The sequence below is a fragment of the Podarcis raffonei genome, chromosome 2 (genome assembly GCF_027172205.1).
Source record: "Podarcis raffonei isolate rPodRaf1 chromosome 2, rPodRaf1.pri, whole genome shotgun sequence".
NCBI classification, from domain to species: domain Eukaryota; kingdom Metazoa; phylum Chordata; class Lepidosauria; order Squamata; family Lacertidae; genus Podarcis; species Podarcis raffonei.
In genome coordinates, this window is record NC_070603.1 from 36,676,289 (window position 1) to 36,696,413 (window position 20,125).

General features: G+C 40.2%; 1 protein-coding gene across 6 annotated transcripts in view; it reads right to left on the reverse strand.

The window, feature by feature from the left end:
• The window catches only part of UBE2O (ubiquitin conjugating enzyme E2 O), an 85,631-nt gene that overhangs the window by 44,088 nt on the left and 21,418 nt on the right, over window positions 1-20,125 (reverse strand). For all 6 annotated transcript variants that reach the window (XM_053376009.1, XM_053376011.1, XM_053376010.1 and 3 more), the window contains exons 2-7: window positions 9,424-9,483; window positions 6,614-6,724; window positions 5,200-5,297; window positions 3,622-3,685; window positions 1,448-1,591; window positions 511-620 (exon numbers count right to left, since the gene is read on the reverse strand). In XM_053376009.1, coding sequence (XP_053231984.1) covers window positions 511-620; window positions 1,448-1,591; window positions 3,622-3,685; window positions 5,200-5,297; window positions 6,614-6,724; window positions 9,424-9,483 — 587 coding nt within the window. The remainder of the gene's footprint in view (window positions 1-510; window positions 621-1,447; window positions 1,592-3,621; window positions 3,686-5,199; window positions 5,298-6,613; window positions 6,725-9,423; window positions 9,484-20,125) is intronic.

Genomic DNA, 20,125 nt, shown 5'->3' on the forward strand with positions numbered 1-20,125 from the left:
CAAAAACAAGGTGACCGTGATACCACCTTACTGCTGGCTGATACAATTTCCCCCAAAGTCCTAGCACTGGCTGACACCTCTACAGGGGCTTTCATATACTTACAAGATGATAACTTTTTTTGGGGGGGGGAACTGTTTAGGAGACAATGACAGTACTTCCTCATTTTACATGGGTTTAGGCTTAATTCAACAGTGCAAAAGTATTTGTTAATGCAGGACAAAGGGGAATGTTCTCTTATATAAAGCATACTATGAAGTTTGAATGTGCAGGAGGAAAATAAGCAGATTGTTAAAGTCCTTTTGCTCTGTAACAGCACACAAACAGCTGCACACATGCCATTTCAGATTATTAGATCATTCACCATCCCACCTCAAATGTTTGCACTAAATACTATAGCAATAACTTTGTTTTCATCCAAGTAAACTATTGCTTTTCTGGTAGCAGCCTTCTGGCAGAAAGTAATTTAATGGGGGAGTGCTTTTAGGGTATTAATATGAAGAACTCCTTACCTAGACAAGTTCTCTTGGGTGATTAAAGACGGTGGGGGACTTATACTATCTGTACCTCCAGGACAGAAACTTTTAGTGATCCAAGTCACTTTCAACTCCACCACCTGCACCTAAGGAAAACAAGGCAGAGGAGAGAAGAGAATGGTTTTAGAAAATTTCACGAGATTAAATATCAAGTAGCATTTTGTTACTGAAGTTGTTAAGACACTCATACTTTGATATCTTTTGTCCAACTCACAGAAATGCCTTTAGTTTGTCTAGGACTATTATCTTGGTTTTGGTGCTGCATAACTGTATCAGACCTAAGTAGCTATAGCATGAAGAAGCAGTTATTTGCTTTTTGGAAACAATTCAAACAAACCTGCTTTTTATCAAGCTGGCATCACTTACTGAGGATTGTTCCATTCATATACCAACATTGATACAATCTAAAATGAAGGCTATTTTCATCCTACAGATTTTTCATGGCTGGGCTTGAGTGGGGACTCAAATCAAAGTACCAATCAGGGAGTGGAAGTGAAAATGGGGTCATTTCTAGTTTAAGCAAAGTACAAATGATAGATGAGGTCCTCACTCACAAGTTGTACATAATTTAAAAACAATTATTGATCCTAAACTTTTGTAGAATATTTTTTCATCGCGTTTGTTTGTTTTTTTTTATAAAATTTTTATTGGTTTTTCAACATGTAATATAAGACAATACAAACAACAAACACTAACAAACAAACATATAAACATGTATAATTTCATAAATTTTTTCATATACCCAATTTCAACGACTTCCCCGTGCCTCCCTTTTCTGCATCCCTGTTTTAGATTTTTTCAGCAACCCCTGGTCTGAGAGCGTTTGGTTCAAAGGACACAACACAGCTTGTTTTGCGGAAAACTCCAGGCAAGGCAGTGATCCCTTAACACAGTCAAGTTCACTGAGCCATACCTCTTCCACCACCACTCTGAACTTGCTCTTCGTGCTAAGAACAGGTTTCACTCCTGAAAGCCACTGCACATTCGAGAAGACTTTTGATGGGCCAATGAGAACTTGCCCGGGGTAAAAGCCATATGAATCATCGAAGAAGAGGCCCTGAAAAGAAGAAGCAATACAAGAGAGAAGTGCAAGTCAGAGCCAGGTATGATTAAGACCACATTTTGTCCCTGTGGAATGAGATTCCTCCAATGCTAGTCACTAACAAAATTCTTAAGTGAACAGAACTTGTTCTAAGATTCCTTGGTCCTGAAATGCTCTTTCTCTGCTACAGTCAACCACAACAGCAGTTTCTAAGGCAACTAGGGAAATCTTAGGTACGAAGGATAATAAATAGTGGAGGAAACATCATAAGGTACTAGAAACGAACAGCTCCTAGTTTCATTTGAATTACTTCAGTACCAAGTAGCAGGTGGAAAATCTACCATGAAAATATGATTGAATTATCTTCAGTGGCTTCTGGAGTTCTTGCATTCAGCGGCTCTATTTCCCTAGTTATAAAGGTGGAAACAATTGTTCCTAACATAGGAAATTTCAAACTGGCAAGGTGGACATCTGAACAGTGTGAGAACTGTATATTTTTTGACACCCGTAATAACAACAACAATGTGATAATAATAATTTATTATTTATATGTGGTTCATCTGAGTGGGTTGCCCCAGCCACTCTGGGAGGCTTCCAACAAATTAAAAACATTAAGCACAGTAAAGCATCAAACATTAAAAACTTCCCTATACAGAGCTGCATTCAGATGTCTTCTAAAAGTCATATAGTTGTTTATTTCCTTGACATTTGATGGGAGGCCATTCCACTGGAGAGGGGTTGCCACTACTGAGAAGGCCCTCCGCTTGTCTCCCTGTAACCTCACTTCTCGTAATGAGGGAACCGCCACAAGGCACTCAGAGCACTTACTGACATTTTCTACTGATATCCAATCCATCTTTGCAAATTGCTAAATACTTTGCTATAACATTTTCCTTTTGGTAAGGCGTTTCACAGTTCAGTAATCCTCAAATTAAATACAGACTTTGCTTTGGAGGCACTGTGACTTGGCCTCTACATTTTAGGCTGATTTGGAGGTTCTAGGTGTGGGCTTTTCCTTTTATACCTTTCCCTTCCCATATACGTCTCAAAAGTACTCAAACGTACCCATCTCCTGCAACTTTTTCCATTCTCCTTTTACACATGCTACAGTGGTTAGGGGGCTGGGCTGTGGAGGCTGTGGTACTGAGGCCCACTGGTGGGTCCTGGTCCACCATTTGAGAGTAAGCTGATCTGTTGATTAATGATGTATTCTGTGTTTATGCTCTATATGGGGCTACAACTAATCCAGAATGTGGCTGCCAGAATGGTGACTTGGAGCGGCCACCGGGACCATACTACAGTATACTGGTCCGGAAAGACCCACACTGAATTGTGCTTCGAAATGTACTTGGAGCCAAACTATTGGTGCTGACCTTTAGAGCCCTAAACGGCCTCAGCACTGTATACCTAAAGTAGTGTCTCCAACCCCATCGTTCAGTTCATACAATGAGATCCAGCACCAAGGGCCTTCTGGCGATTCCCTCACTGCGAGAAGTGAGGTTAAGGGAACCAGGCAAGAAGGCCTTCTCAGCAGTGGCACCCACACCGTGGAATGCCATCCCATCAGATGTCAAAGAGATAAGTAACTATATAACCTTTAGAAGACATCTGAAGGAAGCTCTGTATCAGGAAGTTGTTTATGAATGATGTTTCATTGTATTTTTATATATTCTGTTGGAAGCTACCCAGAGTGGCTGGGGCAACCCAGTTAGACGGGCAGGGTATAAGTAAATAAGTAAGTAAATAAGCAGCAATAATAATGATGATTATGATGATGCTGGTGTAGATAAATTTTTGCAAAAAAATGAATAAATATTCTTATATGAAAACATGTACTTTCTCCCACATAAATAGAAGGCTGTCAATCACTGTGTGGGGGAGAGGCACTTTACTATTGTTGTGGTAGCAACAAAGCCTCCTCCTTACCTCCAAATTTCCAACACTGGATAATCCATCAGATAGATGTGAACCCCACAAGTGGGGCCCATATGATAAAAGGTATCTCTACAAACTGAGAACTATTCTAACAAAGAGGGGGAACTTACTGAGTCGCTGACATGTGGACAGACATCATAGAGCTTTGCTGCATCCTCTGTGCTCATAGAACACCTAAGGAAAAGCAATAATTGTTAAAAACACAGACACAGATTTTGCAAGAGTCAGCACTACTTTCTTAATGGCAAATATGTGTTAGCATGCTCTTATATCTAGATTTAACAACACTAAGCCATGCAGTTGGAAAATATTGGATATCATTCCATTTTAAAAGTACTATTCAATGTGTTTAACCTGGAATAGATACGGGGATGCTTTGAGAAATGTTACAGGTCAGGGGCAAACTATCATATTCCTTATGACAATTTTGTAGGATTAGCACAGGCAGCCTATATTAGGGGTGAGGAAGCTGCAGTCTGCAAGGCCTAATTAGGCCCACCAGTCCCTTTTGCCCAAGTCTCACTTATCTGCCCTTTGCCTGATGTAATATATGACATCAGGTGTAGGACCAGTAAAGCTGTAGCTGGATCAAAAGGGGGCTCGGCTAATTGGTGGCACCTGCAAAGTCCTGTGTCATGTACTTTGACGCCCCCCATTATCAGCTGATTGTCTGTGCTTGAAGAAAGCCCTGCATGGCCAAAGCTTCAACAATCAACTGGAATTGGCTGTGAATGGGAGGTCCCCCACCCCTTTTTTTGAATCTCCTTAGTACTGTCGAGGGGGCTGCAGGAAGCAGCTTAGATTAAAAGTGACTCCTCCAATGCTTTGAATGCAAACTGCTTTCTCTGGGGGGAAAAAATCAGTTTAAAAACTGAGCTTTTTTTCTTTCCAGAGAAGGCAGTTTTCTTCAAACCAATGGAGGAAGCATTTTGAAGGTGAACTGCTTTCTCCACAGAAGGCAAGATGCTCAATTTTTAGGAACATTTTGCCCCCCTGCAGAGACTCCAAAGGGGCTCCCTGTCACCAAGATCAGCTGATGGACAGTCGCAGCAACCTGCTTTGAGCTTTGTCTGGTGTCAATCACCTGTTGCCATTGTGACATCAGATGATTCACTGGTGGGTGGTTCTGCCTAGCTGTCAAAGTTGGGCTACACATGTGAAGAAGGGGGAGATACCGATCAGGTTCACTGACCAAATCAAGGTATTCATACCTGGCCTATATTTTACTGGGTCAAATTCAAGGTGCTAACTTTAAAGGCTTAATGTGTTAAAGATGTGGGACCTGGGTATTTGTTGCAGCATCTCTCCTCATACCAAACTACCTGAGTCCAGAGAACCAGTCTCTTTTTGGGGGGGCCTCAGATGCTTGTCTGCATGGCTGAGCGCACAAGCATAGGAAGATCTTTAGCAATATAACTGCCCGGTCCTGTGAGTGTTTATGCAGATGTTCTATCAAGTTTAATGGGACTTGTCCCATGAAGTCAAGGTGCACAGGATAGCTGAAATCTGCCACCCTTCCCCAACCCGGCGCCCCCTCCAGTTGTTTTGGATGACAACTCCCATCAGCTCAAGCCAGTATAGCTGAAGAGAGTTGAAGTAATAATTAAAAAAACATATGGGAAGGCTGTCTTACATTTACTCAACCAAGAAATTAAAGGCATGCTCTGTAACAGAAGCAACAGACATACCTGGCACCATTAGAGAGCTTCAGGATGATTTGGTTCTTTAAATCATACACTTTTCCAAGCCACCAGTCATAGGCAATGCAGTCACCGTACATGAAAGGCTGAGGGGTAGAAGAAAATTATGATGCCTGCTTGCTTGGTTCATATAGTCACAACTAGATAACATTGTTCAGCTCATGGAATAAAATGAACTGATGTTCAGAATTAGAGTACACCCAGCATATAAAAGAATTTAACACTTGTACATTTCCCAGGTTACTGAAATAGGTTTTTCCACCACCCCACCATACTACAAGATTGGGTAGATGGAAAAGTGTGTTACTGACAAATTTCATGGCAAAGATGAACAGTAACATATCAAGTATACTGGGTAAACTCCAGGGTAATCTCACAATCACAGTTAAGTGATTGAGGAAACGCAACTGCCCTTCTTTCTTATAATCAATTCGGAGTTGCATCTCTCTGCCTTGTTAAGAATGCTAGCAGAAATATTTATATTCGTTTGGGAAGGTTTCAGACTATAGCCAAAACCATTTTGTAGACCCATTCCCTGCCCCCTTTGACAAAAACAGTAAAAAATGAAATAAAGGTAGGAAATATCTAGAATGAACAAACGAACTCAGAAGTTACAGGCAGCCAGTTCCTGTACATTTTTTATGTACATACTTTGTTCCTTTAAAGATTTTACTAACACCATGTTTTAACTGTACTGCAGCTCAGGATCACGCTGTTGCCTTGATCAAGTGATCATCCTAGCTAATCACTATGTAGAAGCTTCTCACCCCATTTGTTATAGACTAAGCCTTTGCTCAGTCTGACAGAACCTAGCAACATATTCAGAAAAGAACTAGTGTGGCCGTAATGCAAGTATTGCATCATTTACTTCAAATATTTATAATCCACCCTTCAATATTAAAAGTTCCAGGGCAGCAGTTTACAGAGATTAACAATTAAAAACAATTAGAAAGTGTGACAGCAGATAAGGAACTCCTCAAAATTAAGTCAGAGTAGAGAACTAAGCCAGTTACAAACTGGGATTAGTTTTTTTAAGGGCTTTTACTTTGTCTTTATAGTACCAGACAAATTAGGTTTGCCTGGTCCCAGGAAAGGCTTCCCAGAGTCAGGATACTACAACCAAAAAGGTCATAATCCATATAAGAGAACCCAGGGAAGTGCCTTACAACTAACATCTTAATGTGCAGACAAGTTTATGTGGTAGTAAGCAGTCCTTCAGGTCTCTGAATTGCATCTCATGTAGGGCTTAGAAGCATTACTCTCTTCAGAGAAGACTCTAGTCTTGTTAAAAGAAACCACTCACATCAGGGGATGTAACATCATCCCTGCCTGTTCCTGATTAAATCTGTTAAGTTGTTAGCTTTCATGCTGTGTGAGGATAAGTAGTATTAAACACACTCACCCAGATATTCTGAAGATCTTTGCTGTTGACCGGATAAAGAATACAGTTGGTCCCCACCAGTTTTACGGCACACTCTATATTAACATCAATTACTGTTCCACACTGGCTGTCCTGGAAAGGTGAACGAAAGGTTTTTCAACTGCAGGGCACACAAGTTGTGCAGAAACAGACAGCCCTGAAAGTTTCACCTGCTATTTCTCAGTAGAACATGAATTCAAGACCCAAGAAAAAAAGCAAAAAACAGAGTCCCCAGAGAATTATTGCGTCCGCATTCTTTGCCTGCTTGACCTCCTGTCAACCTTCTTTGGAACCCAGTTTATATAGGTTCCTTTCCCTGCAAGTTGGGGACCCCTGTACATCATCAGATAGTTTGCTTGCTAAACTAGATGGTAACTGCCTAATAAGTAAGCTCTCAGACCAAGACTGGTCTCTTCATTTTACCCACAAGCCGAACGAAAGTAATGTGGAAATTACGAAAGTAATTTCTGTAGAAAGTCGGCATTCTCTCAACCTCACTATATTGCAATGTGGGGATAGGACTAATGTAACAATATTCAGGTATCGTGCTCTTTGAAACACTTGAAATATGCTGTAGAAATGTCAGGTATTTTGCCTGCTATCTGCAGAACAAGTATCAGAGCAAAGTATTAATTAATAAATAAGCCTTGTTTATTGTGTCGCTTTGAGCCTGTAAAGAAAAGCTCAATTGTGCCTGCATACTGTTTGGCTTGCTGAGGAAGAGGATATGAACCCAGATGCATCATTAACTCATAACTCAACTAATTCTTAGTCAACTGGCAGCTGCTGTAATAACCTATTTTTATTTATTAATGAACATAGTCCATTACAAAATGCAGCTGATGGCTGGGTTCTGTAGCTGTTCCCAAACATCAGGGTCTATTAATGGAAACACACATAGACACACACACTTTGGAGGGTTGGTGCTTTATAATATATGGATTAGCTCTCTAACCATATGATGATGCTTTTCTCCCTTCCTCCACCTACTGCTGAAACACATTTTAAAAATTGCTCTCCTTGTTAAATAGGTGTCTTTGTTCATCCAGAAGGAGGACTCCAAAGGGGAAGAGTAGAACCTTTATGATCTAGTGTGGCCCAGAAAGTCTTTGGACATTACATGCATGTAGGGTGGGGTGTGGAATGCTCTGAGTTTCTGGGAAATGAGTAGACTCCCAATGCTGGGCTTTTAACTTGTACAGTGGTACCTCTGGATGCGAACGGGATCTATTCTGGAGCCCCGTTCGCATACTGAAGCGAACGCAACCCGCGTCTCCGGGTCGCGATTCGCTGCTTCCGCGCATGCATGTGATGTTATTTTGAGCGTTTGCGCATGTGCGAGCAACGAAACCCGGAAGTAACACGCTCCGTTACTTCCGAGTCGCCGCGGAGCGTAACCTGAAAACGCTCAACCTGAAGCACAGTTAACCAGAGGTATGACTGTAATACAGGTCAACTGGCATATGAACCTGCATTAACTTGTAATACAAGTCAGGACCGTGATTCAGAGAAGTACAAGCTATTTTGTTCTATGTATGCCACTCTTTTTCTTCTCCCATTCTTCAAGTGTCTTGCTCTCCCCTTTTAAAAATTACTAAGGCCAGCTCATGGTCTGAGGTGGCAAGGTACATTTTGATGATGCTACCAACATAATGCTTTGTATTTTGTTTCTTAAAAAGGTAATATACTCACCGTTCCCTGTATAGAATATCTTGCAGCAGCTGAGAACACAATCAATACACACAAAAGTGCTAACTGCAACATAACCATGAGTTGGGGGGCTTTAAATCAGTTGGGGTTCAGAAATTCTCAGGATCACCAAAAGCAGTTGAAAGAAACATCAAAAAGGGTTCCAGGAAGAGTGTTTCCAACGTTAGCTACTACACATCACTTGTTTTGGCAAGTACAGGCATACCCAAGCATCCTAGCACATGTATTGTTCTCTTCTTCATCTGAACACTGTGTTGCATGTCTTTAAAAAAATTATGATGGAAGGCAAGAATATTTAACTTCATACGTCTGAACTGGGGTGACAAAATAAGGCTGAGAGTGTTGAATCCCTCTTCAACAGTTCACAAAGAATCTCCACCATGAGAATAACAAACACTGGTTAGTGTTTGGTACCCTCATTGTTCATGCAAGGCAACTGAATGCGAAACTGAACTGTGCAAATTAGCTGCAAGGTGTATTGTGTCCCTCGGTATCACCCCTAATTGCCCTCACCCAATCCAGATGCATTTTCAATATTGAGTTTGATATTGAGTTAAGAATCCATCAAACCCCCGATTCAGGATTTCACACTTACATCTTGCCATGGAAAAGAGAACAAGAGTGTTTACTAAATCCTGAATAAGGCTACTGATCGGACACAAACTGAAAGAGTACCATTAAATCTACCTTTTCATTTTATAGCTACATTTGTTCCAGGACTCTGAGTAATGGTGCAAACTGCTCTCTGCAGAAATCAACATCTGAGCCACAGCGTCATTTGGAAAGGCTTACAGCAATGCACCTCCAATGCTGACACTGCTATTCTGGCCAAAAGGTTCAACGCGCAAGATGCATATTAATATGGCTGGCTTTGGCTGCAGCTTTTGCTGTAATGTGTTAAGACACTGCATTTGATTCTATAGAATGCCATGCCTGAAACACAGCAAATGAATTTTACAATACAGTCCGATCACATTCAAAGCCAAGTATTTCCTATGTTGCAGATTCAGACTATGCAAAATTTACTACTGAAACACTAGGCTTTGGTTTCTCGTGTCTATACACAAAACAGCAGCACTTACCCGTGAGCCCATGTGCCTGACAACATCCCGAGGTACCACTGACCGGTCTTCAAGCTTCAGCTGAAGGGGAGGTGGTGAGGAAAAGACAAAAGAGAGAGAATATAATTAAGATGGATCCTCACCATACCTTCATATGTACAGCCTGATTTCGAATCAAGTGGACTACCAGGTTGGTCTTTTTTAATTTTTTACACATATAATATGTGTGTGTACACACACATTTTGTACCAATATAAGCTGTAGCTGCACAATGAAGTAATTATCTGTACATTCATACAATGCTGCTGGTGTTCATAATTCCACTTTAGTGATAGACATGGCAACAAGACAAGACTATATGGAGTTTTATTTTGTTATTCCATCATTTAATTTTGTTTACTTGTATCCCACCTTTCATCCAAGAAGCTCAGACTTGCATAAATAGGTTCACTGAACTTCTCCCATTCAGGTATTAGTATTGTTAGCATCAAAAGTGGAACTTCGGTCTGCTCTTTGTATCTGGGATGAGTATCACTACATAGCATTTACTACTAGAAATGTAGTAGAAATCTTGCTCTCTATCAGATTCCTTAGAAAGAAACAACACGGGTCATTCTGATTAGCAGAGAGAAATATGTTTTACCTCTGCCCAGAGCAGAGACATTTCAAAGCACAGAGGAATGTGGATCACACAACAAGAAGTAATTTACAGTGCTAGTTTGGAGCGTGTGGCTTAAGAGGAAGATTCTAGGACTCCTGCATATAAAATGGTGTGCATGCTTGCTTGATCAGATGTACCTCTATCTTCAGATTGTTTTTGGAGCAAAGCCATTTCCACAACATATTGTGCCAAATCAATAATAATAATAATAATAATGGTGGTGGTGGTGGTGGTGATGCCAAGGCACTACAGACATGCATGCACAAAAAAGTAAGAGATAGGTGTTTTATTCAAAATATGTGGTGCAATTCAAATATTATCGATCTGTCAAATGAACAAGCAGATGAAAGCAAAGGGTACTTGATGGCCAAATCATTCTGTCTAAGAAAAGGCTATCAGTTGTGATGGCAATAAAGAGCATTTTCAAACCACTCATCCTCCCACTGAGCTGGAACTCAATGACAATCAACACTACGATACAGCATCTGCATTATGAACACCTGCAGAAATGTGAAACAGCAGCTCTACAGATAAATGCTCACCTCACTAAACTTGATCATGCCCGCCACACAACCCTTTCTTTACAACAGACTCATGCTTCTGCCCTAGTCAGCACATTCGGTTGCCTCCCTTCCAACACCGTCTTATGTATCCTCCTTTTCAGCTCACTAAAAATCTATAGCTAGAAGGGCTCCATTCTCACCTTGGCAGCGCAATGCTTGTCTGCAATATTTTCTTAGTTTGTCTAACAACCATAACAACAACAACAGCAGGGTATTATTTAGCATGAGGGAAACACAAGCTCTCATTGCATTCAACAGCATTCTCAAGTCTTCTTGGCAGTTTAGAGATAATCAGCTGCCTGGTTTTGAGAAACACATAGGTGTCACTGCAAGCTTTATGCATCTCGGAAAGCACCAGGATTAACTGTATACTGCAAAGCTATGCTGATAGTGAATCTCTAGCTGTGCAGTCAGCAGAATAATGAGGTTCACCAGCAGCACAGCAGATAATTGGATTGGGTCCTCTCAGCCTCTATCCAAGTCTCCCTAAAAATCTATGTCTTTAATGAAATGGTGGGGTGAAAATAAAGGGGTCATTTAGGCCTCCTTGAGATATTGAAGAGACCTTGCCCCAGTAAGCTTATCCACTCCATTTCAGCCAGCAGGAAAATCTGGAGCAGGATCTGCAATACAGATTGGAGAGTATGGGATAGAACTGTCCAAGTTACAATCTATTTATAACTTTAAAAGCAATAACCATAACCTTGAATTGTGCCCACATATAAATAGTTTGTAGATGAAGATCACAAAGAAGCAGAATAATATATTTCAGTTAGCCAAGGATCTGAACCTGTGTCTCCAGGTCCAATGCTCCTATAACTACAAAACACTGTCTCATGGGATAGATCTTTTTGTGAGGTTTCCTTAATGTGCCATCATGTACACTTGCACAACATACCAAGCAAAGATATCCACAAGATTGGACTCAGTTCAACGTGCACAGCATTGCACCCTGAGGTTGTGCTGGTCTGCTAAGTATTTCAAGGCAGCAATAGTTATTTGGTTAGATGATGAAATCAAAATCACACTTGACTCTTAGGCATACAAGAAATAATCTAAGTTTCACTAAGTCTTCACATCAAGCATTGAAGATGACACTTCCCTGAAATCCAGTTGCATTGTGTGTACCCAAGACCTGCATTTAATTTCCCTGATAAACAGAAGAGCCACTCCCGTCGCTCACAATGCAGAAGGAGTGTGTGAAAGCTACCGGGACAATGCAGCACAACTGCATCACTGCCGGAAAACTCGGCTGCAATTTCTATTCACTGAAACAGTTTTAACTCCCTCTCCTTTGCAGCGATGCATGAGCTGTGGTGGAGGGATGGGGTTAGGAAGAGACATTTTCGAAGATATGCATAAGCCAAGCTGAGCTGTACACAGCACACCTGCCGCACTGAATACCTCAGCAGCCACATTGCTCTGCATTCTAGAGATGCAATTCTCCACAAGGAAACTGGCTGAGGATAGATGAGAACATTTTGCAATCAAAATGGCTCGCACGCCTTTGTGCAGGAAAGCTGCATTTACTTTCAGTGTCAAGACAAGAGTCAAGTACAATATAAATAATGAAATATCAGAGAATGGAACAATAAAGGGACTGAAAGCTGTAAAAACTGCTTATTGTACAATTCCGATTCCAGGCAAAATTCCCAGGACTCCCAAACAAAACTGAATTGCCTGAGGTGAGATATAGCTGAAACTTCATGTTTCTAGTGCTTTTTCCATTTTTAGTACTTTTTTGGCGAGACCACAGGAGCAGCTATCTGCAATAGCTTCAGATCAAGATGCCAGCTATATATCCATATACCAATATCTTCCTTTAAAATCATCATCATTCTCTCTCTCTCTCTCTCTCTCTCACACCCACCCACCCACCCTTCCTAGTCCACTTAAAGCAGTCAAGGCATATTGTTCTATGTTTAAAGATTACACATATAACAAAACTGGTCCATGAGGCCTCTGTGCTGGGAGATTATTTTTAATTCCTGGAAGGGCTACAAATACTGTATGTTCTTCTGTAGAAGATGTGCTAGTGGAAATAAGAGAAGTAAAAACTCTTGGAAAAGTAAACAGATGGAAATTCATATAGGGAATAGCCCCCCCCCCATATTTACAGAACTATATGGCAACCTCTAGCCTTGCTTTCCTACTACAGTCAAAAGTGTCTGTAGAAATATGATATGGGCCAGAATTCAGCATCTCAGCATTTTTCTTTAAATCAAGTTTCTAGTCCTTATGGTTATCTAGCCTAGCTTCAAAGTTCATTGGTAACACAGCAGGTGAGGTCACAGGGCAAGATTATCAGCTCCACACTTCTTTTCCCTCTTTCCTGGATAGCAAAACTATTTTAAAATATTTTGCAAATCTTTTAAAAACACTTAAATCTATATGTATGTGTAAAGGAATGGGGTGTTACTGCCCTGAACTGCCCGTGTATTATATAGAATGCATATTTTTGCTTGTTTATACTATGGGAATATATGTTTTGCTTGCATGCAAGTGGGATTATAGGGGTAACTTGGGAGTCCTAGCAAGTACCCCACACCTTTTAATATCAAGACTGTTATGTACTGAAGTTCTCACCCTGGGCCAGCAGGGGGATACTGTAGATAGTTATGCAAATGAAGGATCGAAAGTGACGTTCAGTGATTGGCTAGTTACAAAATATGGTTACTGTTGCATTCTAGTGGAGCTCTATATAAGCAGGCTGACTGAGCTCCTCAGTTCAGTTCTGTTCCAGCTTACAAATAAAGAGCTGCTTTGGAAGAATCGCTGTGTCGTCTGATATGTTCGCCCACAACTTAACAAAGACGAAGGTATCCACCACTGCTGATGCACAGAACTGCACATCTCTTGCTCCTGCCTATAGACATTAGGGAGACTCCTTCATTGCACTTGTTCAGATGCCTGCCAAAAATTTGAGTTATATGTTTGTTGATTTTAACATTCCTGTTTTATGTATACCACTCAGAGATTTAAAAAAATATTTTTAAAGCAAGTTATAATTAAATTTTATTTTAAGAAATTATAAGTACGGTAATAGTTTGAAGTCAAAATGATGTTGCAAATTTTATTTACCAAGGTACCAAACCCATCCCTGCCTTGCACATCTGAATTATATTGCTCCCGCCTGTCCATGGATGCAGTCTGAGAAACTAATCAATAGCCACTCTATAAAATGCATTTTGATCTAGATGATGGGCCAGTTACCACTGAGGGGAAAACCCTTTGCTTCTTACAAATCAGTAATGTGCTGGGAAATTTCTCCTCAATTAGGAAACAAGGTGGAGCTATGTGGTTTCACTCTGCAATTCAGATTTCTTTGACTGGAAGATCCAAAATCCACCACATTTCAGATTGGCTATTCTTTACCATTAGGTCATTGATGTGCCATAGACTGTGTAATTAACACAAAAGTTTATTCTGGAATCTGTCAGACCTAACATCCTGTAAAAGCCTAGTGCAACTTTGACTGGGTTCCAAATACAATTCACCAGCATCTCTACCTCTAATGTTGATGACAGAAGTAGTATTAAGACAGTCAGTGTCCCTTCTGAATGACATAGCACTTCATAGTAATCTGATTTATGAAGCATCTGTCAACTACAAATGTTATATGATTCTGTACCAAAACAGTAAAGATTACTCATATAAAGGCAAGGAAAAAAGCAGTCCTGGCAATCTGAGCCATATCCATGTAATTTTCTTTGATATTATATTTGTACTCTGCTATTAGGTCCTGGAATAAACGGAAAGCTAATTTATGAGCATTAGACACTCTACAACACCATATGGCCTAAGAATAGTGTGTGAGAATTGGTTACGATTGAAGTTTTACTTGTTTATTTACAACAATTACATGCTGCCCCCCAAAAGTGCTCTCTGGATAACTTACTGTTATCAATCTTTTTTTTTTAAAAAAAAGGAGGGGGGGAACCAACAATGAAGCATTAACACAAGGTTAACTCAATTCTAAAAAGATTAGTAAGTTAGAAGAGATCTTTAAAAACCTTAAGATGCCTGACCAGAGTCGTGGAAAGATGCGTATGTCACACTTATATCGAAAACAGAGACTGAAAAGACTCAACTTAAGAACTACCGCCTCATATCGTTACTAAATGTGGATTACAAGATTTTTGCTGACATTTTGGCCAAGAGATTGAAAAAAGTATTGATGGAAGAGATTCATAAGGACCAAGCGGGCTTCCTCCCGGGAAGACATTTGTCTGACAATTTGAGGAACATAATTGACATTTTGGAAAAGCTAGAAGTGAATATAAACACTAAAGCAGTTCTGATATTTGTGGACGCGGAGAAAGCCTTTGACAACATCTCTTGGAGTTTTATGAAAAAGAACCTACAAGGGATGGGGGTAGGCCAAGGTTTTGAAAATGGTATAGGTGCAATATACTCTGAACAAAAGGCAAAACAATGTGGTAACAGAAGAATTTAAGATAGAAAAAGGGACACGACAGGGGTGCCCAATCTCCCCATTGCTTTTTATTTCGGTCCTGGAGGTCCTGCTGAACATGATTAGAAGGGACCGGCTGGTTAAAGGTATACAGGTCGGAGCCAAACAATACAAACTAAGAGCATTTGCAGATGACTTAGTACTGACGTTACAGGAGCCAGAATCTAGTACTAAAAGGGTTTTAGAACTAATTCATGAATTTGGTCAAGTGGCAGGATTTAAATTGAACAAGTTTAAAACTAAGGTCTTAGAGAAAAATCTAACATCAATTGAAAAAGAGAGGTTTCAGAATGAGACGGGATTGAACGTGGTTAAGAAAGTGAAATACCTGGGGATAAACATGACAGCTAAAAATGGGAACTTATTTAAAGATAACTATGAAAAATGTTGGATGGAAGTGAAAAAAGATTTAGAAATCTGGTCAAATTTAAAGCTTTCCTTGTTGGGTTGAATTGCAGCTATAAAAATGAATGTATTGCCTAGAATGTTGTTTTTGTTTCAAACGTTACAAATTGTGGACAAGATGGATTGTTTCAAGAAGTGGCAGAAAGATATTTCTAGATTTGTCTGGCAGGGCAAGAAGCCCAGAATAAAATTTAAAATACTAACTGATGTAAAGGAAAGGGGTGGATTTGCCCTGCCAGACTTTAAACTTTACTATGAATCAGCAGCATTCTGCTGGTTGAAAGATTGGCTGCTACTTGAGAACACAGACATATTGGATTTAGAAGGTTTTAACAATGTTTTTGGATGGCATGCATATTTGTGGTACGACAAGGTTAAAGCACATAAAGCATTTAAAAACCATATTGTCAGGAAAGCATTGTTTAATGTTTGGATAAGATACAAGGACTTATTGGAAAATAAAACCCCAAGGTGGTTGTCACCAATGGAAGCAAAAGCTCAGAAAAAGCTCAATATGGAGGCCAAATGGCCGAAATATTGGGAAATTTTGGAACAAGAAGGAGATAGATTGAAACTGCAGAGTTTTGAGAAACTAAAAAACAAAGTGCGAGATTGGCTTCACTATTATCAGATAATGGAGGCATATAATTTGGACAAAAAAATTGGCTTCCAGGTGGAAAAATCAAAATTAGAAACAGAGCTGTTAGAACCTAAAACTAAGATTTTGTCAAAGATGTATAACTTGCTGTTGAAATGGAATACTCAGGATGAGACGGTCAAATCTGCTATGATTAAATGGGCACAAGATGTTGGACATAACATTATGTTTGCTGACTGGGAACAGTTATGGACCACAGGTATGAAGTTTACGGCATGTAATGCCTTAAGAGAGAATATTATGAAAATTATTTACAGGTGGTACATGACCCCAGTCAAGCTTGCAAAAATCTATCACTTGCCCGATAATAAATGTTGGAAATGTAAGGAAAATGAAGGTACATTCTTTCACCTTTGGTGGACGTGCCCTAGGATTAAGGCTTTCTGGGAAATTATTTATAATGAAATGAAAAAGGTATTTAAATATACCTTCCTGAAGAAACCAGAGGCCTTTCTCCTGGGCATGGTCGGCCAATTGGTGCCAAAGAAGGATAGAACTTTCTTCATGTATGCCACAACAGCAGCAAGAATACTTATTGCAAAGTACTGGAAGACACAAGATTTACCCACTCTGGAAGAATGGCAGATGAAAGTGATGGACTATATGGGATTGGCAGAAATGACTGGCAGAATCCGAGACCAGGGAGAAGAGTCAGCGGAAGAAGATTGGAAGAAATTTAAAGACTATTTACAGAAATATTGTAAAATTAGTGAATGTTAGAATGTTGTCGGATAGAAATTAAGTGGTTTCCAGCTGTAATGCTTTAAGAGAATATGGAAAAAAAAGGTTTAGAAATAGGTTAAAATTTATTGATAAGGATTTGCTGAACTAACAATTTGAATTGGAATACAAAAAAGGGAGGTATGAGGAGGTCTGGGAAATAAGTTAATGAAAAATAAGTAACGGAAACTTTATGTGTTTTTAATCATTTTTACTTTTGTATTTTTGTTAGTTTTTCTTTTTTTCTCTTTTTGATTTTTATTGTACTATTCTTGAAAACTTTAATAAATATTCTTTTAAAAAATAAAATAAAAACCTTAAGATGCCTGGAAGTGGCTGGAGACCTTTATCTGGTGCTGAAATTAGGAGGAACTAGGTGAGCCTCCCTGGGAAGACTATTCCATAGCCATAGCACCATCACTGAAATAGCTTTCCACATAGTGGGCACCTATCATGCTTCACTTTGCAGTGCCACTTTGAGATCATCATCTGACACCGTTCTCTAAGACTGGATAAGGGAAAATGGGAGGAGAGGACTTTTCAAGTACCCTAGTCCCAAGCTGTTATGGACTTTCAAAGTCAAAACCAACATGCTGAACTGTCCTTAGAGATGGTCTGGAAGCCAGCACAAATGATGAAGCACTAACATAATACATTCAGTTGTCCAGTGCAGGTTAACCATCAAGCTGCCACTTCCCAGGCTTACTGGTTCTGGACTGTTTCAAGGAAACTCCACGTAACACACTGCGGTGATCCAAACAGGCAGGTAACGGAAGGAAGGCAGGGCTGCAATTAGCATATCAGCCTAAGCCACAGAGGCCTCTTGATTCCCTGCTTATCAAAGCTGGATCAATGAACACCCCTCAACAGTGCACCTGATCATTTTAAGAAGAGTGCCACCACCTCCAGAACAGGATGACCACCACTCAACTAAGCAGTACCTCTATATTGTCTGGAATGGGGCTCATAGATAATTGGCCATCATCTGCTGAGAAGTTCAAGAAAACAATCTCTCTCAGAGGACAGAATGATTGGGACCAAAAAGTCTCTTTCAGCTTCATACACTATTATTTTGCTTTTTTAGTAAATTTCCCCAGCATTGTGTTGTACTGGATAGCAGCACCAGATTTCCTTTTCTATCTTGAGAAAAATGTCTTGACCACTCTCACATCACCACAATGCCTCTTTCTACAGCAGAGAATAGGGTCAGAGAATAGCCACGTATTTTAACTAAAATTCCTAAGCATACACGCTCATATACAACCACCTCCACTAGTCCAATAATTTAAATATTCTTCTAAAGCATCTGCCAGGAAGTATTATTTGACTACTGCATTTATGTTAATGAATTCTTCAGATTCATTCAAAGCCAAGCACATTCCCTCTTCGAAGCAATGCCACCCCCTTCTCCCTTGTCATTTGCCAATGCATATACATTTCTCATTACCCAAGAGCTATGCACGTTTGAGCTGCAGACAGACATATATGCTATGTCAGGTTTATCCTGTTAGGTACTTAATGGTGTCACACTTCACTGACTTTCCCCCCCACTTCCAGTTACTCTTGAAGGGTGGAAATGCACAAGAGAAAACAGGCAGCAACACAGAACAGAGAATGCTTACAGTGCTAAGCTCCTAAACATCATTTATAACAATGTGAAAGCCTGGGAATAAACCAGAAAAATGGGGGAGTCCCCTCATTTTTGTGCCCCCCCCAATTTGTTTCAAAAAAATTATGGCTGCCTTTTCTGCTTGCTATTGCATGCTCTTAAAGGCTAGAAGAAACCATAAATGAGACTACTCTGGCTACCAATCCTGGCTTTGAAGAACTAATGCAGGCACCTGAGGAATCTTTGCATGAAAAGTGGAATAAGGCACCCTTCCCCAACCTGGCGCTCCCCCATATGACTACAACCCTCATTCTCCCCAGCCAGTGGGGATGCTCACAGAAGATGCTTCTACTGGTTCAATGCCACGAGGAACACCAATTGCATATCTACCATTGCTTTAAAATATATTATGTAAAAAATAATATGAAATGAAAGTATACTGTTCTCAACTGTCAAGTCATCATAGGTATGACATAAATAGTGGTGATCAAAACATAGAAAACCCAAAGCCTTTAAAAAAAGAAAATCTTACCTTGGTTTTCGAATGTAATCCGTTCTGGAAGGCCATTCGACTTCCAAAACATTCGAAAACCAAAAACTGAAAGCAGAAGCCTCAATACAATAGGGAAACTCAAAACGGAAGCTGCGTGGCACGTTTGGCTTCCGAAAATTGTTCGAAAACCGAAGCAGTTACTTCTGGGTTTTCGGTGTTCGAAAGCCGAAATGTTCAACTTCCGAGACACTTGAAAATCGACGTTCCGCTGTACTTAGGCTAAGAAATATTGAATATTGACACACACGCAACCTTTCTGTTTTGAAGCTGAGACTATCCAAGTGTACTTTTTTTAAGCCGTTGAAACCATGTCTTCATGTAAATCTAATTTAGTAGACTGGATCACTGAGGTGGTGAATTTTGATAGCCAGCATGACTATTAGGAAAGAACTGCCTCCTGTTTTAAAGTGCAGCATGTAGCCTACTGTGGGCAATTGTAACACTGCTTTCCTTACTCTGCAGGCAGTGCATCTACCCAACTGACTCTAAGTATCAGGTTGCTAGTGGGGTGCACTACACTGTGCAAAGCTTCACATACTTAAACAACAGGACCGTGAGAAAGTCAGTCGGAAAGTACAGCAGACACTTCAGCAGCACTATATACTTTTTCCTTTCTGTATGCTACCCTTTCTTGCCAAAGCCCAGTATAGGAAAAAAAGGGTGGAAAACTTAAGAGGAATCTTATGAGATGCTTCCTTTTTCAAAGTGGAGCGAATTTATGTTCACTGCATTACAGATTTGGTAGCCAAACAATGAGCTTGCTAACTTCATTTCAGCTATGGCAAATTATGGTCTGTTTGCCCAAACTGAGGGAACTTGGTATAAGAGGGGAAAGGGGGAACGTGAACAGGCAGAAAGCTTTGACCATATAGTTAAACCATGGTTTCTGCATGACACCTGAATCAGTCTACTCCTGACCTGTCCAACCGGTCGATCGTGATATACTGGTCGATTGCAGGATGTCCCTGGTCGTTCGTGGTATCCTGACCTCCCCTCCCCCCACCAAAAAAGAGGGGGAAGCAGCTCTGGTCAATCTAATGGGTAGATCACTGCCAGTTGTTGTTTTTTAATAGTTTTATA